General features: G+C 42.8%; 1 protein-coding gene across 3 annotated transcripts in view; it reads right to left on the reverse strand.

The window, feature by feature from the left end:
• Slc41a2 (solute carrier family 41 member 2) overlaps window positions 1–18702 on the reverse strand; it is a 108470-nt gene that overhangs the window by 54659 nt on the left and 35109 nt on the right. For all 3 annotated transcript variants that reach the window (XM_040755164.1, XM_040755165.1, XM_040755163.1), the window contains exons 4-6: window positions 14115–14186; window positions 11217–11361; window positions 8913–9059 (exon numbers count right to left, since the gene is read on the reverse strand). In XM_040755164.1, coding sequence (XP_040611098.1) covers window positions 8913–9059; window positions 11217–11361; window positions 14115–14186 — 364 coding nt within the window. The remainder of the gene's footprint in view (window positions 1–8912; window positions 9060–11216; window positions 11362–14114; window positions 14187–18702) is intronic.

An 18702-nucleotide genomic window follows, 5' to 3' on the forward strand; every position in this document is an offset into this window, starting at 1 on the left:
TTAAACTATAGAAAAGTATATTCACAAAGCCCAAGTTGTACAAACTGCTCTGATTCCGCTGAACTGTCAAACACGACTACACTTCCATGGTCCTGGCTCCCACCTGGTGGAAAGTTGGCAGCATTTTCCAGCAAATTCTAAATCACTTCATGGATGGAATTTGTCCTCATCTAAATTCCCAACTGTAGAGTGACAAATTTTATATACCAACTGTGTGACCAACACAGTAACACACTATACACTTTTCCCCAAAAGTTCACTAATAACGTCACACTTTCTTGGAGAACTGACTTCTAAAAATCACTCAAATATGTCACAGTGTTTTAAATAAATCAAACACAGTGGTAGACAAGATAAGTTTGGACTCTTCACGCCTACACATCAAGTTAGTGAGACTCTAGAATATGCCATAAACAGCTAGGGGGTGCCCTGCAACTCTCAAGGGATTGAAATAGCTTGGATCTGATGCACCCACAGAGCCTTAGCAAGTCACCTTCCCAAGGGAAGGTGGAAGAATGAAAATGAATCCAATTTTGCTTCTGAGATCCTGCCTAAAAGGAGAAAAGCTGGTCAACTGTTTCAGGTTAATAATATTCACTCTCTTTCGATATGAAGACTTGTTTCCTGCCTTAATCAACCCCCCTTTCAAATGAGCTTCTGTAGTAACCAGTTTGTGGGAATGTCCAAAAGATAAGGAAACTGTTATGGCAATCCAGCCTTGGAAATAAGTCTACACATGGCCCAATAATAAAACTTGGCATTGAAAATCCTTACCTAAAATTAAGAGGACAAGCCAGGCAGTGGTGGCACAAACCTTTAAACCCAGCACTCGGGAGGTAGAGGCAGGTGGATCTCTGTGGGTTCGAGGCCAGCCTGGTCTACAAAGTAAGTTCCGGGACAGCCAGGAACATTATACAGAGAAACCCTGTCTTATAAAACCAAAAAAATAAAAATAAAATTAATAGAACATTCCCCAACCCTCAGTTTACTTCTGTAGCTAGAGAATACAGCTTATGGGTTGCCAGGGTGTCTACAAGCTACAACAACACCTGTAGCAATGCTGGTAGGTAAGATTACAGAAATTGCTGGTAATTATGTCCCAGAATGCAACATAAGCCCATCTTATACAGAAGCAAGAAGAAAAGGGCCACCCAAACAAGGACATAGGTGACTGAATATGACTAGAGGACTCAGAGAGCACAGATTCTGTTGTCCCCAGCAGATCAGTAAAAAAAATTGTTAAAGGACTCATGACTCATCTCACCTAAGGGAAAACATTACTGTTCCATTCTCCTGTGCTGCTAGGTAAACAGGATTATCAGTCCACAGCCTGAAGTGGTGGCAGCCTGTTTGCTCTGTATCTGCCATACTCAAGAGGCAGGACCATGCCACCAGCCTGATTTAACCCACTACAAAGAAGAAATGCATGCCCAGTGAAAATTTAACCCACTACAAAGAAGAAATGCATGCCCAGTGAAAATTGACAATTAGATCTTTGTTTTTTGGTTTGTAGTTTTGAAGACAGTTACACTATGTAGTCCTGGTTGGCCTAGAATTCACTAGGTAGATCAGGCTGACCTTGAACTCAAAGAGACCCATCTGCCTCTGATTCCCCAGTGCTGGGATTAAAGTGCTACACCAGTAACCATAAAGGGAAGTCCTACATATAGATGTATCAGCAGCCGTAATCTTGTTTTATGCTTTGGTTTGTATCACTGCTTTCCTTTTCTTGCTGTTAACTTAATGCATAAACACTACAATGACACACTAGTTTCCATTTAACCTATCAACCACTAGATGCCCTCTGTGGGTAGTCTCTCATATTCTGCCATGCTATCTGTATATAATTTGTGACATCCTTTTTTACAACTCAGGGGTCTTACTATTAAGCCCAGAAATTGAGGTAATGCAATATTATCAAAATAATTTACATTCTAAGAGGTTTTGCTGGACCTCACAGCCAGAATTAATAATATAGCTTGAGGTCACTTAAGACTTAAGACTGCTGCCCTACTGTAGATTCAACATGTTTTACCTGCCTTTAAGAGAACAATGCAACAGTCAGCTTTATTTCCTCATATTTCCCATGTAATCAACTCAAGCTACACATAACTGTAATCTTAAGTTATGCACTCTTCCATGCCCCTGACTAAAAAATAATACGTGTGTGTTATGAAAATCTTTTGCTGGAAACAAGCAGTATTATAAAATGAACATCCATCATAAATGATGACTCTAATACATGGAAACTCTGGTAAATAATGACGTTTGTAATACTGTTATCTGGGTCAGCTGGGGCCAGTGATTTCATCTCTGTAAAACTCCATTCAAGATTTCTGTAAAGCATTCCCACTGAACAACTTTCTATTTGTTGCTTTCAAAGGAGAGCAAAGCCCCTTTCAGGGACTGTGCTAGCTAGTTTTATGTCAACTAATACAAACTAGAGTTATCTGAAAGGAAGATAAGCCTATAAGGCATTTTCTTAATTAGTGATTGATGGGGGAGGGCCCAGCCCATTGTGGATGGTTTCATCCCTGGGCTGGGGGTCCTGGGTTCTATAGGAAAGCAGGCTGAGCAAGTCAGGTAGAGAAAGCCAGTAAGCAGCATCCTCCATGATCCCTGCATCAGCTCCTGTCTCCAGGTTCCTGCCCTGTTTGAGTTTCTGTCCTGATTTCCTTCAGCGAAATCAGCAATGGCCTTTCCCCTGCATCTTGCTTTTTAGTCATGGTGTTTCACTGCAACAATAGAAATCCTAAGACAGGGAGACACACTCAGAAAGACACACAGGGACAGACATACTCAGAGACCACACACAGCCACATAGGACAGATTCACAAGGCAGACTTCAGGCACAGACTCAAACTCATGCAATAGAGGACAGAAGACACAGGGAGAGTTAAGCAGGGTTTCAATCTTGCCTTACTCATAAATGATACCATGGGCAAGTACCTTGATGTCTTCCCTTAACGAGACACTGATTCCAACAGGCTAAAGGAGCCATCCCACAAAAAACTAAATAAGCCACCCCATCCTTGATATGCTTTCAGTAGCACGAGACAGACAGAACTCTACTGGTATTAAAGAGGAGCACATGGCCAGGGAGATGACAAGTAAGACACCCCCAAGCCTACTGACCTGGGTCTCATCCACAGAACTCACAAGCCCACAAGTTGTCCTCTGACCTCTGCAAGCCACAGCACACAACCCACCTCACACAGAAGGGCAGAGTACTGCACACACTCCTGAGGCTGGAGGGACATGTCCTTAGTCCTCCTATCAAGTTTTGCCTCAAGTTTTAATAATATGTCATCATGATTCTCATATGCATAATGACTTTTTTAAATGATTTTTGGTTTTTCAAGACAGGGATTCTCTGTGTAGCTCTGGCTGTCCTAGAACTCCCTTTGTAGACCAGGCTGTCCTGGAACTCAGAGCTCCACCGGTCTCTGCCTCCAGTGCTGGGATTAAAGGCATGCACCACCACAGCCTGGCACATAATTTTTTAAAGTTATATTCTGGTGCTAATTTTAACATTAGGCAATCAATTCAGTTGCTGTGTTTATTGTTTATGTGCCTTAGCATCCCAAGGAAAGACATCCTCTTTTGCAGAGTCCCATCCAGTGAGGACCTCTCGTCTCCACGTTAGGACCTTCTCACACCTCCCTTAGATCAGGCAATCAACACTTCCAATCCCTAGATTGCAAGATCTCCATCCTTGTTTAGAAGTAGAGATTACAAAAATAGATTGTGAGCTCAGAAATCCTAAAGACTAAGGATATAAGATCCCAGAGGGAGAAACTGAGGCAGGACAGGAAAGCAGAGAAAATAACAAGGTGTGGGAGAGGAAAGGAACCTCTTACCCCTGAGTCTGGTGAACGTTTCTCCAGCTCAGAGTCAATCCAGCACAATAAACAAACTCTGCTGAAGACTGACTGCATAGACACAATATCCCTCTACAGAGATGTTTCCAGTATGATGTTAAAATAACAATGACCCACACTTTCCTGGGTGTAGACTCAGAGTTTCAAACACTCATGAAGCTCCTTTGGTCAGAACCTGTCTGTTTTTCTTCCACCCTCGTGGATCGGTGGCTCTACCTAATCAGCCTGTCTTCCCATCCCAACATGCTTAGGAAGGTGCCTCCCTTTACGGTCTCATTTACTAAAAGAAAATGGAGTCCCTTAGAAACCTCTACACTCAAGACAGGCGGTGGTGGCGCACGCCTTTAATCCCAGCACTTGGGAGACAGAGGCAGTCGGATCTCTGTGAGTTCAAGACTAGCCTAGTCTACAAGAGCTAGTTCCAGTACAGCCTCCAAAGCCACAGAGAAACCCTGTTTCAAAAAAAACCAAACCAAAACAAACAAAAAAAGAAACCTCTACACTCTAGAAGCCAAACTCCTACATGAGGCCACTGTTAAGGACACTTGGGTGCAAGTCTCCTGAGAAACCCACACCTACATCTTTTCCTATATGCTTTCTCTCCCTAAAGTCAAAACTCATACCTGTATGAAAATCTTTTCCTGATAGCTCCAACTCTGCTTGGAAAAGAAATATGAAAACAAGAACAAAGAAACAGCCAGCAGCCACTGTGTTGAGAGGTTCCAGCTGCTGGCTCAGTGATGGAAGCAGACAGCCCTATTAATGGGCACAGCCTTTACATTTCCCTGCTAAGCACATAAAGGCACATCATAATCACGTAAGCCAGAGCTCACATTACCACAGTTCATCTCTTTCCATCTGATCTTTCTCGACACGTCTACTTTCCATTTTTACTTTTCTGAAGTGTTACTAATCCCCAGAGCTCTGTGCTGAGCCAACATGCCATACACTATGTCACTAATCCTGAGTCCTCATGCGAAGGAAGCTTTTGTTACAGTCAATGATATTCCTGGGCAGTCGCCATGCCAGAGTCATTAGAGGGCCACCTGAGTAAGTTTTAAGCATATTAACTAAATCATTTTCAAAAGAGATAATGTACTTGGTAAAACAGTATTTATTCAATATCTATTATGCATACAGCACCAAGGGTACTACAAAAAATTAAATTAAAAAAACCCAGTATTTGTCAAGAAGTTTGTATTTCAAACAGAAAGGTAAGGCCAAAGGCAGTACTCTAATTAATGTCTAGTCCACTGACTTCCTGCTGTGAACAAAATAGGTTTTTAAAAGGGGAGAGGGAGTACTGTATTTAGATAAAAAGCTATAACACTGACCAAACATAAAGTCATGAAAGCCACCTCAATGAAGTTCTATAACAATTCAGACAAGCACAGGTAGACATATATAATATGTATATATGTATGTATGTATGTATGTATGTATGTAGATGGATTTGTGGATGGATGGGTAGGTGTATTTATTGACAGTGTCTCATAAAGAAACAAGGTTGGTCTAGAGCTTGCCATGTAACCCAGGCTGGATTTGAACTCAAAATCCTCGGCTCAGCTTTCTCAATGTCTGAATTATAGGCACACACCACAATCTCTAGCTCAGATAATAAAGACTTAACTCCTGATTCACATTCTGAAGTCTTTTAATTGGTTTTAAAACCTTCTTGGTGGAATCTTCATTTTTTTTAAACATACACGGGACCATGTCATCTACAGATAGGGATAATTAACTCTTCCTTTTTCAGGCTGGATGCCTTTTGCCCCCTTTCGTGTCTGATTGCTGTTAGTGCTTCTAGTTTGGTGCTGAACAGAGGTGAGATGGGCGCTCTGGCCCTGCATCATCACAGGGGCTGCCCTCACTGATACACTTTTAGCTGTCCGCTCGTGTTTTCTGAGGCTGCATCAGCTCTGTCCAGCAGGGCCACTGCCAACGACTTCCTTGAGGCAGCTCTCTGGCCTTGCTATCAGTCTGAGATGCCAGCCTCATAAAACGAGCATGAATGTTCTGTCGGAATGCTTCCAGGAGCATTTGTTTCCTGGGTTTTTAACTTTTCAGCGTTTGTCTGAGTGTGTGTTTGGATTGCTGAGACGAGGTCTCCTCTAGCCCAGGCTAGCTGCACACTCACGCAAACCTCTTTTCTTTCTAATCACTACTCCAGCCTACATGCTACCTGTCTCCTCAAGTCTTCGCTTTCTTCCTGACTCAATCTCAGGGGTGTATGCTTACAGAAATGCATCCATTCTTCAGAGGCCAGGTTTTTGGCATGTACTTCTTCGTGATAACACCTTGTAATCCTCTCCATTCCGGGGTACTGACTACAATGTCTATGCTTTCCTTTCTGGTCTTACTTAGTTCATAGTCTTTTTCTCTTTGTAGTCTAAGGTAAATAACACATTGCCATTTTATTTTCATTTTAGGGGAAACCAACCCTTCGTTTTGTCAGTTTATTCCATAACTTTCCTGCTTGGATTAATTACACTCATGCACTTACTCACTCCTGCAGACTTTGGGTTAGTTTGCTCTTTTTGCAGTTTCCTGCTGTGTAGTATTAGACTACTCGCCGTCTTCTCTAATACAGGTAGGAGCACCCTCCTTAGAACTGCCCTGCTGCACCCATTCTCATCCCTTAGGATGTCTAGCTTCCATTCTGAGTTCTCTGAGCCATTTCCATGCTTGAGGTGTACTGTTGAATTTGTGTATATTTATATGTTCTTCACTTTCCCCTCTGCCACTGCTTTCTAGTTTCACTCCATCATGGTGACAAAAGATATAACATGATTCTTAAATTCATTAAGATTTGTTAATGGCTTAACGTGGGGTCTGTTGTAGAAAATGACGTATGCACATGAGAAGGATGTGCATCGTTTGACTGCTCACGAAACGCTTTGCAGATTGTCAGGCTCCTAGGATACTATCCACCTCAAGTCCAGCCTCTATCTCCTCACTGCACTTCCATCCAGATGACCCACCCTTGTCGAAAATGCGGTGCTGAAATTCCCACTATGTTTGTATTGTCCTCTACTTCTCTTCCATCTGGTTAATAAACTTCCTAGATTTAGGAGCACTGACATTGGGCATGTATGTATTTACAACTGCTGTGTCCTCTTCATGAACTGAGACCATGGAACTTTTCCTGTGTCCAATTCTTTGAACACATAGTATGTAGCCTCTATAGCCAAAGCTTACAACTACCAAAAAGATCCTCCTTTCTTCCCTGAACACTGCCGAGTGTTCCCCGTGTAGTTCAGAAAATACTGTTGTTTCCAAGGACCAGGCTACTCAGCAAGATGAATAGGATCTGAGAATTTAAATATGCCTACTTCTAATCTTTGTATTCAGAATGGAAATGCCAGGCACCTAACTGCTGATCTTCTGAGGCCCCCTAGTGCTCGAGAGGCAGACACTTTGGCAATCCAAACAAAATGAGATTTCAGAACACCTGTAAGCTGTTATTAAATTAACTGCAGAATTAACCGGTAGTCCATTTAAAAAGAAAATCCCATGGGGGCATCAATTACACAGATGAAATGAAAAGGGTCTGTAACACTGCAAAGCCAACTCTCAGGAGACAAATAAAGGCCTAGAAAATCCTAAACAATACTTAATAATAGTGCTTTCTAAGATTATGGTAACTGCATTTTCCTCACTCCAGTTAAAGTATCAGTGTATCACAGAGCAAGGACTCAGGTTCAATTCTCAGATCCACAACAAACAAACAAAAAACAAAGTATAATGAACAGCCTGGACCCCCGGGTAAGGATGACAAATTGCTCAGCTGTCGGCCTGTGGGCTGTGTGATGAGTTTAACAGACTAAGAGAATAGTACAGTATACCCATCAAATCAAGGTTAGGACAGTGACACACACTGAATGAAGCTTCCCATGCTCCTGCCAAAGCCACACACAGTTCACTGTGTTTGTTAGATTAAAGCCTCTCTTTGGCTCAAACATACATCTGAAGTTCCTCTTCAAACTTTAAGTATACTTTAGATGCATTCAAAATTAGACCACAAAGCTGTACAAAACCCATGCCAATTTGTGAATGAATATTTGTTTTGGGGTTGGCTTGTAAATAATTTTATTACAGAAGTGTTTTTTAACTGCACGTTTGATACATGCATGTGTACATGCACACAACTTAACATGAAAATGAATGCAAAACTAATATTCTGCCTTTAACTCATGCTCACAAATCAGATTCAATACAACTGACTGTGGTCCCAGAGCACACATTCCAGTTAAAGCAATTCACTGGATTCTACACATTTCCCATCACCACTCATCAGGAATCTGTATATAAGATGACTCTAACTTCACCCGGTATTCAAGCTAATTTTCAGGATGTGTCTTTTGTTTAGTTTTTAGCTGTCTTGAGGCTACTTATTAGTATGGGGTTTTGGTGTAGGAAAAAAAACTGACTGGTAAATTAAAAAAACAAAAACAAAACCGTCATGAAAACCCTGTGTTCTGTGTTCAAAGCATGTAACAAAACAGTGCAGGGTGATTCCTAACTGGCTGTGCAACAAGAAGAAGGCACAGAAACCATGGGGCCTGACAGGCTTGTGTTAAACGCCAGTAGCTGGGGAACACACGTAACTTCCATCTTCGTGTCTAAAATGCCAAAGCACACCCAGCTGTTGCACACCTGTAACCAAATGCTTGGAGGTGGAATGAGGAGGCAGAAACAGGAAGACCAGGAGCTGAAGGTGTGCACTGTCCACACAGCAGGTCTGAGGACAGCCTGGGGCTACACGAACAAGGCTGCCTCAGGAAAGAAGGGTGGACGGGGCAAAACAGAAAAACAATAATTAACCTAGGAAAAACATTTCCTCAGAGCTCTGAACTCAGTAAAAGAAAAAACATAGGAAAACCACAACACATAATAAATGTTTGAGTTACAGTGTTCTAGTCAATTTTACTGCCGCTTCTAACAGACGAAGATTACCATGGATTCATGACATTTCACACTGACAGTCTTTAAAGACTGAATAATGCCACCTTTAGCTGCAAGTCAACTTACCAAGACAGTAGTACAAACCCTGACTTATCCATGCTAATATGGCGAGAGTTATCAGATCACCAAAACTAGCAGCAATAGGTGTGGCCACGTTGTCGGGGTTTATGCCTGTCTTCTTTGAGCCAACGATGACGCCAACCATTATTATTCCTAGGAGAAAGAATGCTCGTGACTTTAGATTCTGACTCAGAAAAATCCATTCCCAAAACCCTGAAACACACAGCAGGGAGACAGCACAACAGTTCCGGTTAGAATGCTCAAATAAACTGATTATGCAAACAAAATATTTTACTGTAACCCGTTGGCAAAATGCCCTTCAGCAAACTGCAAGAGACCACAGAAGACATCACTGGTTCAGTGTTGCATTTACCGTAAAATTACAGTAAAACTAAAATTTTGAATTTAATGAGGCATATGCTTTACACATAATGCATATATATCAAAGTACAGATTCTCATTTTAACCCTTGAATGAAAAGGGGTAAAAAGAGGCATCCTATTCATATACATAGCAACAAAACAATGTGGTAACTAAAAATGCTTCATCTATTGCCTACAGTGAAATGTTAGGAAGCAGGATATAATTAAATTTTGAAAACCAGAGTTCAGAACAGGAGACGCTTATAAAAGTTACTCTTAGGAGATGATATGTTCAGAGGTTAAAAGCACCTGTTCTTCCAGGGGACCTGGGTTCAATTCTTAACACCCACCTGACGCTGTGGGACACAGACATACACGCAAGCAAAACAGACACTCAAATAAAATAAAACAAATACAAAAACTCAGAAAAAAAGAAGGGGAAATGGCAAGACTACGTCTACAACTGATGCTCTTTGAGGGCTGGGTGGCTCACTTCTAAGTGCACACCGGCAGCTCCTGTACCCGCATGGTGACTTACAACATATGTAACTCAAGTTTCTGGGGATTCACCTTCTTCTAGCCTCCAGGAGCACCATGCATGCACATGCTCGGCATACATACACGTAGGCAAAACATTCATGCCCATAACTAAATCTGAAAAGAACAAATAAAGAGGGGGTGTGGCGGGTGGTGGTGCATGTCTTTAATCCCAGCAGTCAGAAGGCAGAGGTGGGCAAATCTCTGATCTGAGGCCATGCTAAGCACAGGCACAATGCTACATTTACATCGTCACAGAAACTTAAAGTTTGGGGTGCTTTTCGTTTTTTATGTGTATACTTGCACGCCTGTGTGACATACAGCACACACATGAGTGCAGGTGTCCTCAGAGGCCCTTGGTGTTGGACCCAGCCTTCACGCTGGGCTGTAGTCACAGGCATTCGTGAGCTGCCCCATGTGGGTTCTGGGAACTGCACTCAGGTCCCCTGGGAGTCCAGGAATGAGCGACTGCTTTTGAAACTGAGCATTCCTGGAATGCTTGCTTGGGACAGGTCAGAAAGCCCCCCCCCCCCCGAGAGATTCCCAGGAAGGCCTTTCTAGGAAGAGCAGTCAGTCCTCTTGAGGGCTGAGCCATATCCCCAGCCTCCAGGACGGCCTTTCTGAGCTCACTTAACATGGGGAAAACAGTGAGTGTCTTGGCTAGTGTACTGCTCTTACTCAAGACTGAGCCAAAGCATCTGTGGCCAAGGGGAACAACCTCAAAAATCCCACTTTCTACTGTGTTTATAAATAATGAAATAAACCAGGCAGTGGTGGCACACACCTTTAATCCCAACACTCAGGAGACAAAGGCAGATGGATCTCAGCCTGGTCCACTGAACTATTTCCAGGACAGCCAGAGCTACATAAAGAAACCCTGTCTTTAAAAACCAAATAAATAAAAAAGTAAATACATAAATAAATAGTAACATAAAAATACATCTAAATTAAGATTATTTAAAGTTTATGTGGACATTTTCTGCCATTTTCATCATGAACAAATATCATTTTAAAAATCACCAACCTGGAAGGGCACAGGAGGAGGGGAGGGAAAGGGAGAGGGACCTGGAACTGACTTGTGAAGCAACCTTGTTTCTTATCTAAATTTAAAATGGAAAATAAAAAAAATTATTAAAAAAAAACCACAGAGGAAAAAAAAATCACCAACCTGCTGGGCATTGGTGGCACATGCCTTTAGTCCCAGCACTCGGGAGGCAGAGGCAGGCAGATCTCTGTGAGCTTGAGACCAGCCTGGTCTACAAGAGCCAGTTACAGGACAGCCTCCAAAGTCACAGAGAAACCCTGTCTCGAAAAACAAAAAAAAAAAAAAAAAAAAAGTCACCAACCTGGGAAATGGATCCTTTTATTAAAAGGTCAAAAATTGCCAAGCAGACATTTACAAATCACTTACCCTGCAGAAGAGAGGCAATGAAGGCGGTTGCCACACTGCTGGAGCACAGAAGTACGGAGTGGCTGAGGTAATATTTCCCTTCTGGAATCCAGCCCAATATGATCGCTGCCACGGCTGCTAAAAAGCCAACTACTGTGGCCTGAACCTGAAAACAGTTTTTGTAAAATCCAGTTTAGTAATTTTAGACATTAGACTTTCATTAGTCATCACATACAAGATAGGCAAAACCGAGTGCTGTGTGGCCACTCAACCGCCTTCACTCTAAAGAGGCTGCTGGGGTTTAGTTCTAACACCACTTAGACCGTGGGCCTTGAATCGCCCCATCCCTGGGCCCTCAAATCACCCCATCCGCTGCCTTCACTCTAAAGAGGCTGCTGGGTTTTAGTTCTAACACCACTTAGACCGTGGGCCCTGAATCGCCCCATCTGCATCAACAGGTATAGTAGACTGAGGGCCACATCATTTTGTTTTGTTTCATTTTGTTGTTGAGACAAGAGCCTCACTGTGTCACCCTGGCTGTCCTGGAACTACTCTGTAGACCAGACTGACCTCAAACCCAGAGATCCGCTGGCCTCTGCCCCTAATGCTGAGACACGAATCCCTGCAGCTGAAGCTACAGCTGGTATGAGCCACCTGAGTGGGTGCTGGGAACTGAACTTGAACTCAGGTCCTCTGGAAGAACAGCACAGACTCCTAACTGCTGAGCCGTCTCTCCTGGGCCTCCAGGTCTTAACAAGCATGCCACACTCATCCTCTCCGCCACAGCAGTGATGGTGGCACTCCAGCGAGGAAACCACCTTCCCTAGCCAACCCACAGCTGCCATCCTCTCCTATGCCACCAACACTGCCTCACTGGTGGGCACCTGTTGTGACACGACAGGTCTGCCCGAGTCCCCTGTTTGCCACACGTCCTTCAGGAGGAAGCCGAAGAGGCATTGCATTTTGGCAACTAGAATCAGCAAATTCCTGGCCATCTCTGGCAAGCACCCTAACAAACAGTTGCAGGAAAGAGGATGACAAGGGAGGGCGGGGCTTACAGGAAGACAGAGTGCCAAGGTATGGACTGACAGCAGTGACCTGTATAGATCACTCACAACACAGCCACAGCTTCAGAGTGTTCAGGGTTTAAATCAGAACATTTTCAACTTCTTGATTTGTCATAGTGCTCTATTGATTGATAAATGTTTGGAAGGTCTTGGTTTTGATTTATTGTTGTTACTGGGAACAAACTTCCTGCATGTTTGATATACTGATATACACTGATAGACATCCTGTTAATCAGTGTTTTTACCATCCTGCCTAGACTCCTGCACCATCAAGCTGAATAGTTCTTAGACTTTCCTAACAAAATAACCAGAATGAAAAGTAAAAACTCAAGCCCAGACGATTATGTAAGTTGATAAAGGCTCCACTGCTGGTTTATGTTACAAACTGGGTTACAGCAAGGCTAGGGCTCAGATTTTCTTAGCTCTTAATTCTACAAACTTAGAAGCAACTGCATAGATATGAGAAGGCCTTTATTTCAGGAATTCTTTTGTCCTTGAAATGCAATGCATGAAGCTATATTCCCACAACCATGTTCTCAATCTTATGGCCTAGCTGAGCTAACGTTAAAATTAGTACATATTCCTGATGATCATAGTAGCTAATGTTACTCATGACAACTAAAATCATTTACCTAAGAGTTAGGAGAGAATACATGAAGGGGCAGAGGAGACACATTCCAGTAGAAGGAGTCAGAGATGATATGTAAGTCCTGATCCATTACATATGTTACTGATGATTAAAGGATTTATTAATATTAACAATGGCAACATTAACTAAGGAAAATCAGCATAAACTTAGTGGGTGACCACAATATCCAGAAAAGAGCTCATTTAATTAAGCAACTAATATGCTTAGAAATATTAAAGAAGGCAGTCTTGGTATTGTGTTCCTGTGAACCTGGGAGTCTGAGATCAGGCTGAGAAACAGAGATGTCACCTAAAAAAACAAAAGCTAAAACTAATACAAACAAAACACAAAAAGTAGGGCATGATGGCATGCCTCAGAAGTTGAGGCAAGAAGATTCTGAGTTTAAGGCCAGCCTGAGCAACACCAGAAGTCTGCCCCAAAATAATAAAGATGGGGCTAGAGATGGGGTCAGCTGGAGTGCTCCCTTAGGGCGCACAGCTCTGGTCCAATCCTGAGCACTACATAAACCAGGACTGGTGATGCACATCTGTAATCCCAGCACTCACTCAGAAGGCAGGAGAATCAGAAGTTCAAGGTCATCCTCACCTACATGAAAAGTTTAAGGCCAGCCAGGGATACATGAGATCCTCTTCCCTGCCACAAAAGCAAATTATAGTCATAAATAAAGTAGAGCATTAGCACAGCACATGTGGTGGTCTAACTGAGAATATCTCAAAAGCTTGCTAGGCCCAGTGTCTCTCTGCCTGCTGCTTGCGGACCAGGATGTAAGCTCTCGGCACTGCTGAAGCACCACACCTGTCTGCCTCCAGCCATGACGATCAAGGACTCACCCTCTAAAACTGTAAGCCAGGGCCCAATTAAATGCTTCCTTTTATAAGAGCTGCCTTGGTCATGGTGCCTTCTTCACAGCAATAGAACAGTAACTAGGACAGTACTTAAACAATGAATTCTTAAACATCTGTATAAGTATTAATATAAAACCTGGTTCTATTACAGTATGGTGTACTTGCATGGTTTTCAGTACTCATATACTGTTTTACATTTGAAAGAAGTTGACCAGTTTTAGAAACAGAATAACTTACAAAGGCCATAGGCATCAACTGATGACATCACTTTTTCAGGGTACTAAGTTATTGCTTTGGTGTCTCTTGAAACAAATGGTAAATTTCACAACCCAGATCTATAAATAAACATGTCACTTACCTGCTTTAAAGCCAAGTTGCCAATGATTAGGTTCCACTTTTCAATGGGTGAGTCCATCTTCCCAACATTTACCTGTCAAGGAGGATATTAGCATCACTCTGTTATCTGCTCTATTTAAACAAAAACAAAACAAATGTGCTGTGTGCAGCCTGTGTTCAGAGCAATTCTAAGCTCACCACCAGACTGCTATTTGACATCGACTTGGCAGAGATGGGGAAAATGTTTTAGACAACAAGTTATAGTCCTCCATCTACTGGCAGATGTTATAACTACATCATCAATTATCATCCTCACATGCCCAATTTGATATAATGAGGCCCAACAGAAAAAAACTGCTATACATTTTGAGCTGTTGGTACATAATTTCATAGCATAAAACTAATAAAATCCAAAGAGTTATTGGCCAAAGAGCAAGAAATAAACAAATCATTCATGTGTACATAATCTGTATTTGAGTTATGAGTACAATTATTAGCAATAAGGACTCATTCAGTTCACAGATTTTGATTGTATACCTCCAGTCATCAAAATATATATACATCTTTCTGGTAAATGGAAGAATACTTTACTAAATAAGGGTAGTATTCACATATTCTACCGTTCTGTGATCAAGATAAGTTTCTTGCCGACTCCGGATTTTAAAAATACACACACACACACACACACACACACACACACACACACACACACCTCCAAATTTTCCAAGTTTTTGTAATGTAGTAATTTGGAAAGCAATGGACAATGATTAGCAATACACAAACACATTTATAAATATATTACACCGAGTTAGGTTTTAATTATCCATCATCCAGTCATGGAAGGTTTTCAGATGTTATAAAAACATCTGGAGTCAGTGAGAAGGCTCAGCAGTGAAGGTGCTCACCATCCAAGCCTGGCGGCTGAAGCCTGATTCCTGGAAGCCACATGATGGGGGGGGGGCATGGACACATGGACTCCTGCAAATTGTCCTGACCGCCCCTCCCACTAACACACGGTATGTGCATACACTACACTACACACACATACACTAAATAAATATTTTAAAGCTTTTTTTTTGTTTTTCAAGATAGAATTTCTGTGTAGCTTTAGAGCCTGTCCTAGAATTTTCTCTGTAGACTAGACTGGCCTCAAACTCACAGAGATCCTCCTGCCTCTGTCTCCCAAGTGCTGGGATTAAAGGCGAGTGCCACCACTGCCTAACTTTCAAGCTTTTTAAAATTCTGAACAAAAGTGAGTAAAGGAGATGCAGCAAACACAAGGCCTTGGGCTCAATATCCAGCACCACAGAGACACGTAAAATCGCTATTTACCGATAGTTTTAGCCATGGACAGCCGAGCATTGTCTCAGTAGCAGCAAATCAGCAGGTGAACAGTCACATCAAGATGCCATCTATTTAATTTAGAAACCATTTTTTATTCTGCAATCTCCCTGTGGACTTTGGCCTCAAACTATCCAGTTAATGCAAATATTGAGGTTTCTCAGTGTGTTAGAATAATTACTCATGCAGTCTTTATAGATCTATTTACTAAACCTGAACATAGTTATTGGTTCAATGATGTTTATAGCTCTAACAATCTGAAGCTCTACTCAAGAGAGCAATGTGGATCCACCTCAGAGTTAGAGCTGAAGAGGCAGGCAAAGATTGATGTGCATTTTCAGTAACTCATCAAAAAAGATGCTGATGGCTATAGTTAGCAACCTAAGACTACTAACTCCATAAAAAAGCATTAGACACGAAGCCTCCATGGTCGTTAGTAAGGAGCAGAGGCGCCGTGTGTTAGGGTCTACAAGAGATAAAGGGTGGCAGAGGGACAGAATGAGGGCACTGGCTTGGGGAATCTGGCAGAGTCACTCGATGTCATCACTATCCAACTCTTCCAAGGTGGGAGCTACATTCCACAAAATTCCTGTCCACACAGCATCCAGGTTACTGCATGACAGGAACTCTAAAATTGGGGAAATGCAAGTGAGGGAGGTCATGATTTTTGGAAGGCAGTCAGAAACAGCGGGCATCGAGGCATTCCCTTGCCAAGTTCACACAGCCCTCTCCCCACCCCAATGCTTGGGCTGTTTCTCAGCTCATCGCACCAGCAACCTTCACATTACCACAAGGCCACAGACTACGCATGGCTGGTGAGGTCATGGATCTTAGAGAAGAACCTAGTTCCAGCACTTTCCTAAACCAGTATAATTCGTAACTGCACGCTAAATAGCTACCCTTATAGTCACACACAAGCGTAGAGCTCAGCCCTCACCCAGGAAGATTCCTCTGCAGCAGAGAGCATTACACAACTGCTCGAAATGCAGAGAACTGGCCATAGGATACCCAGCCCCAGTGGATGCACCGACAGCACAAATGACACGTAGAGGATCATCAAAGAGGAGGTGAAAAGATTCTGAGAGGCAGAGAACAAAGTTGCCGCTTGTGATGGTGTCCTCGAGCTATGGCAGGGAAGCTACACCCATGAAATGGCGACAACACGGCTGCCCGAACAAGACCTGAACACTTCTAATGCCAGCTGCCATCCCAACATAGACGGGCACGGCTCATGGGGCCTGGCCCCTAGATGAAGAGCTACAGGCAAGTAACAATGCTGAGAGAAGAAAAGCTCGTCTTTCTCAGGGATGAGTCTCCTCTTTGGTTATTCAATGTCAAGGAGTCCTAGACACATGCACGCCAGACAGCACTGAAAGGACACAGTGAACTAGCTGTGCTTCTGTTTGCGCATGTGTACACCTAACAACAAGGGTTAAAGAGGAGGAGGACATGCGAGCCAGAGAGATGACTCAGTGGTTGGGAGTACTGGTTGCTCTTCCAGAGGTCACAGGTTCAATTCCCAGCACCCACATAGCAGCTCAAGACTTTCCATAACTCCAGTTCCAGGGGTTCCAACACCCTCACACAAACACACATGCAGGCAAAACATCAATGCACATTAAAAAAAAAAAGAGGAGACTATGAATTTGGGAGGGAGTGTGGTTGGGGGCAGACATGACATAAGAAAAAAAAAGGAAAGGGGACATAATGTAATTATATTTTAATTAAAGATTGTTAAACCCTCATATTATGAAAAAGATCAAAGAGAAATAAATGAAAACAAGTAGGAGAAAAAGCAACACGAGATGTGAGAGAGTAGCAACGCAGAATGGAGAGAATGGAGAAAGAGGAGTTGAGGCTGGGGCCATCTTAAGAAGTCACTAACATGGAGTGTCTTTCCCAGCCGACAACCTAAGGATGCGCAAACTCAACCTCACACACGTGAGCTCGGCTTCTCTTGGAAATGATCAGGGTTCAGCGATGGGCCACCAGCTCCAACATTTCGGTCGACTAACCTGCTGCCCTTTCCAGGTAAAGGGAGTTTAGAATGACTACTCTACAGTCTTTTGTCATTCTCTGGCAATCAGTTCTAGTCCCAACAACTTCACCACATCCTCTCCTGCCACCATAACCCAAATCAACCCCACCTTTGGCCTCACTTATAGCAGCAGACGGTCACTTTGCTTTAGCCCTTTGGTCACCTATGCCTTACAGCATGACCTATGTCAAAACAGAATGGCAGAGCTTATCTATTACGAATCCAAACAAATGCTGGACAAGGACCAAGAACAGCAAATGCTTTTAGAACAATGTTCTTTGAGATCATTGAACTCAAACTTCAGTATTCCTGGCAAAGTGACCCAGTTGCTTAAATGCTTGTATGCTTAACTGTATTTATCAGAACAAAGTCCACTTTGCAACAAGTGAGGCAGAAGCCACCTTTCAGTTCCCTTCCAGTAATATTCTTCCTCCTTAAATACTTCCGCTGTGGCTTCTCAAGGCCCCCCTCAGGTTCTCCTGGAGGACGCCCCCTGGATTTGGGTCTAGGCAAGCCTCATGTCCTTCCTCAAAGCCAAAGGCAAAGGCTGAAGGTATAACCAACACACATTCCATCTGGATGCCAACTGATCAAGGAGTAAAGCCCAAATTCAGCATGTAGTGAATAAGCATGAACTTGAATTTTAGGCATTCATCAAGATTTCATTCTTAGACTGCTTTAAGAAATCGGTATTGTATAAGTGTGTATATGCATGAACTTCTGTGTGTGCAGGTGCACGTGCACACTGTGTTACATGCGTGTAGAGGCCAGGGCACAATCTCAGACGCCATGCCCCAGGTGTCATCCACTTTGTTTTCCAGACAAGGTGTCTCATGGCCTGCAACTGTCTCTGCCTCCCCAGTTCTGGGACGACAAGCATGCACCACCACATCTGTCATTTTCAAAACACAGGCTCTGGGCTGACCACACAGATCCTCACACTTACAAGGCAGGCATTCTGCCCACAGGGCTATCTTTCCACCCCCTAACTTATTGGGGTTTTTGTATTTTAAGAGTTTTTTAATGTATTATTGTATCACATCATCACTTGAGAAAATGTATCCTTAAACCTTAGGTTTGAAAATAACAACACAGGAGCAGAAGAGGAAGAAAAGAATAAGTTTCTGGCCAAGTGTCAGCACCAGGATAGTTTCGGAGTCTTTTCAAAAGTAGAATAACAGACGTTAATTGCAGTACATCATGAAAGAAACACCCATCCTCTTCCAAGCAC

Source organism: Mesocricetus auratus, unplaced genomic scaffold (genome assembly GCF_017639785.1).
Source record: "Mesocricetus auratus isolate SY011 unplaced genomic scaffold, BCM_Maur_2.0 Super-Scaffold_100011, whole genome shotgun sequence".
Taxonomy (NCBI): Eukaryota; Metazoa; Chordata; class Mammalia; order Rodentia; family Cricetidae; genus Mesocricetus; species Mesocricetus auratus.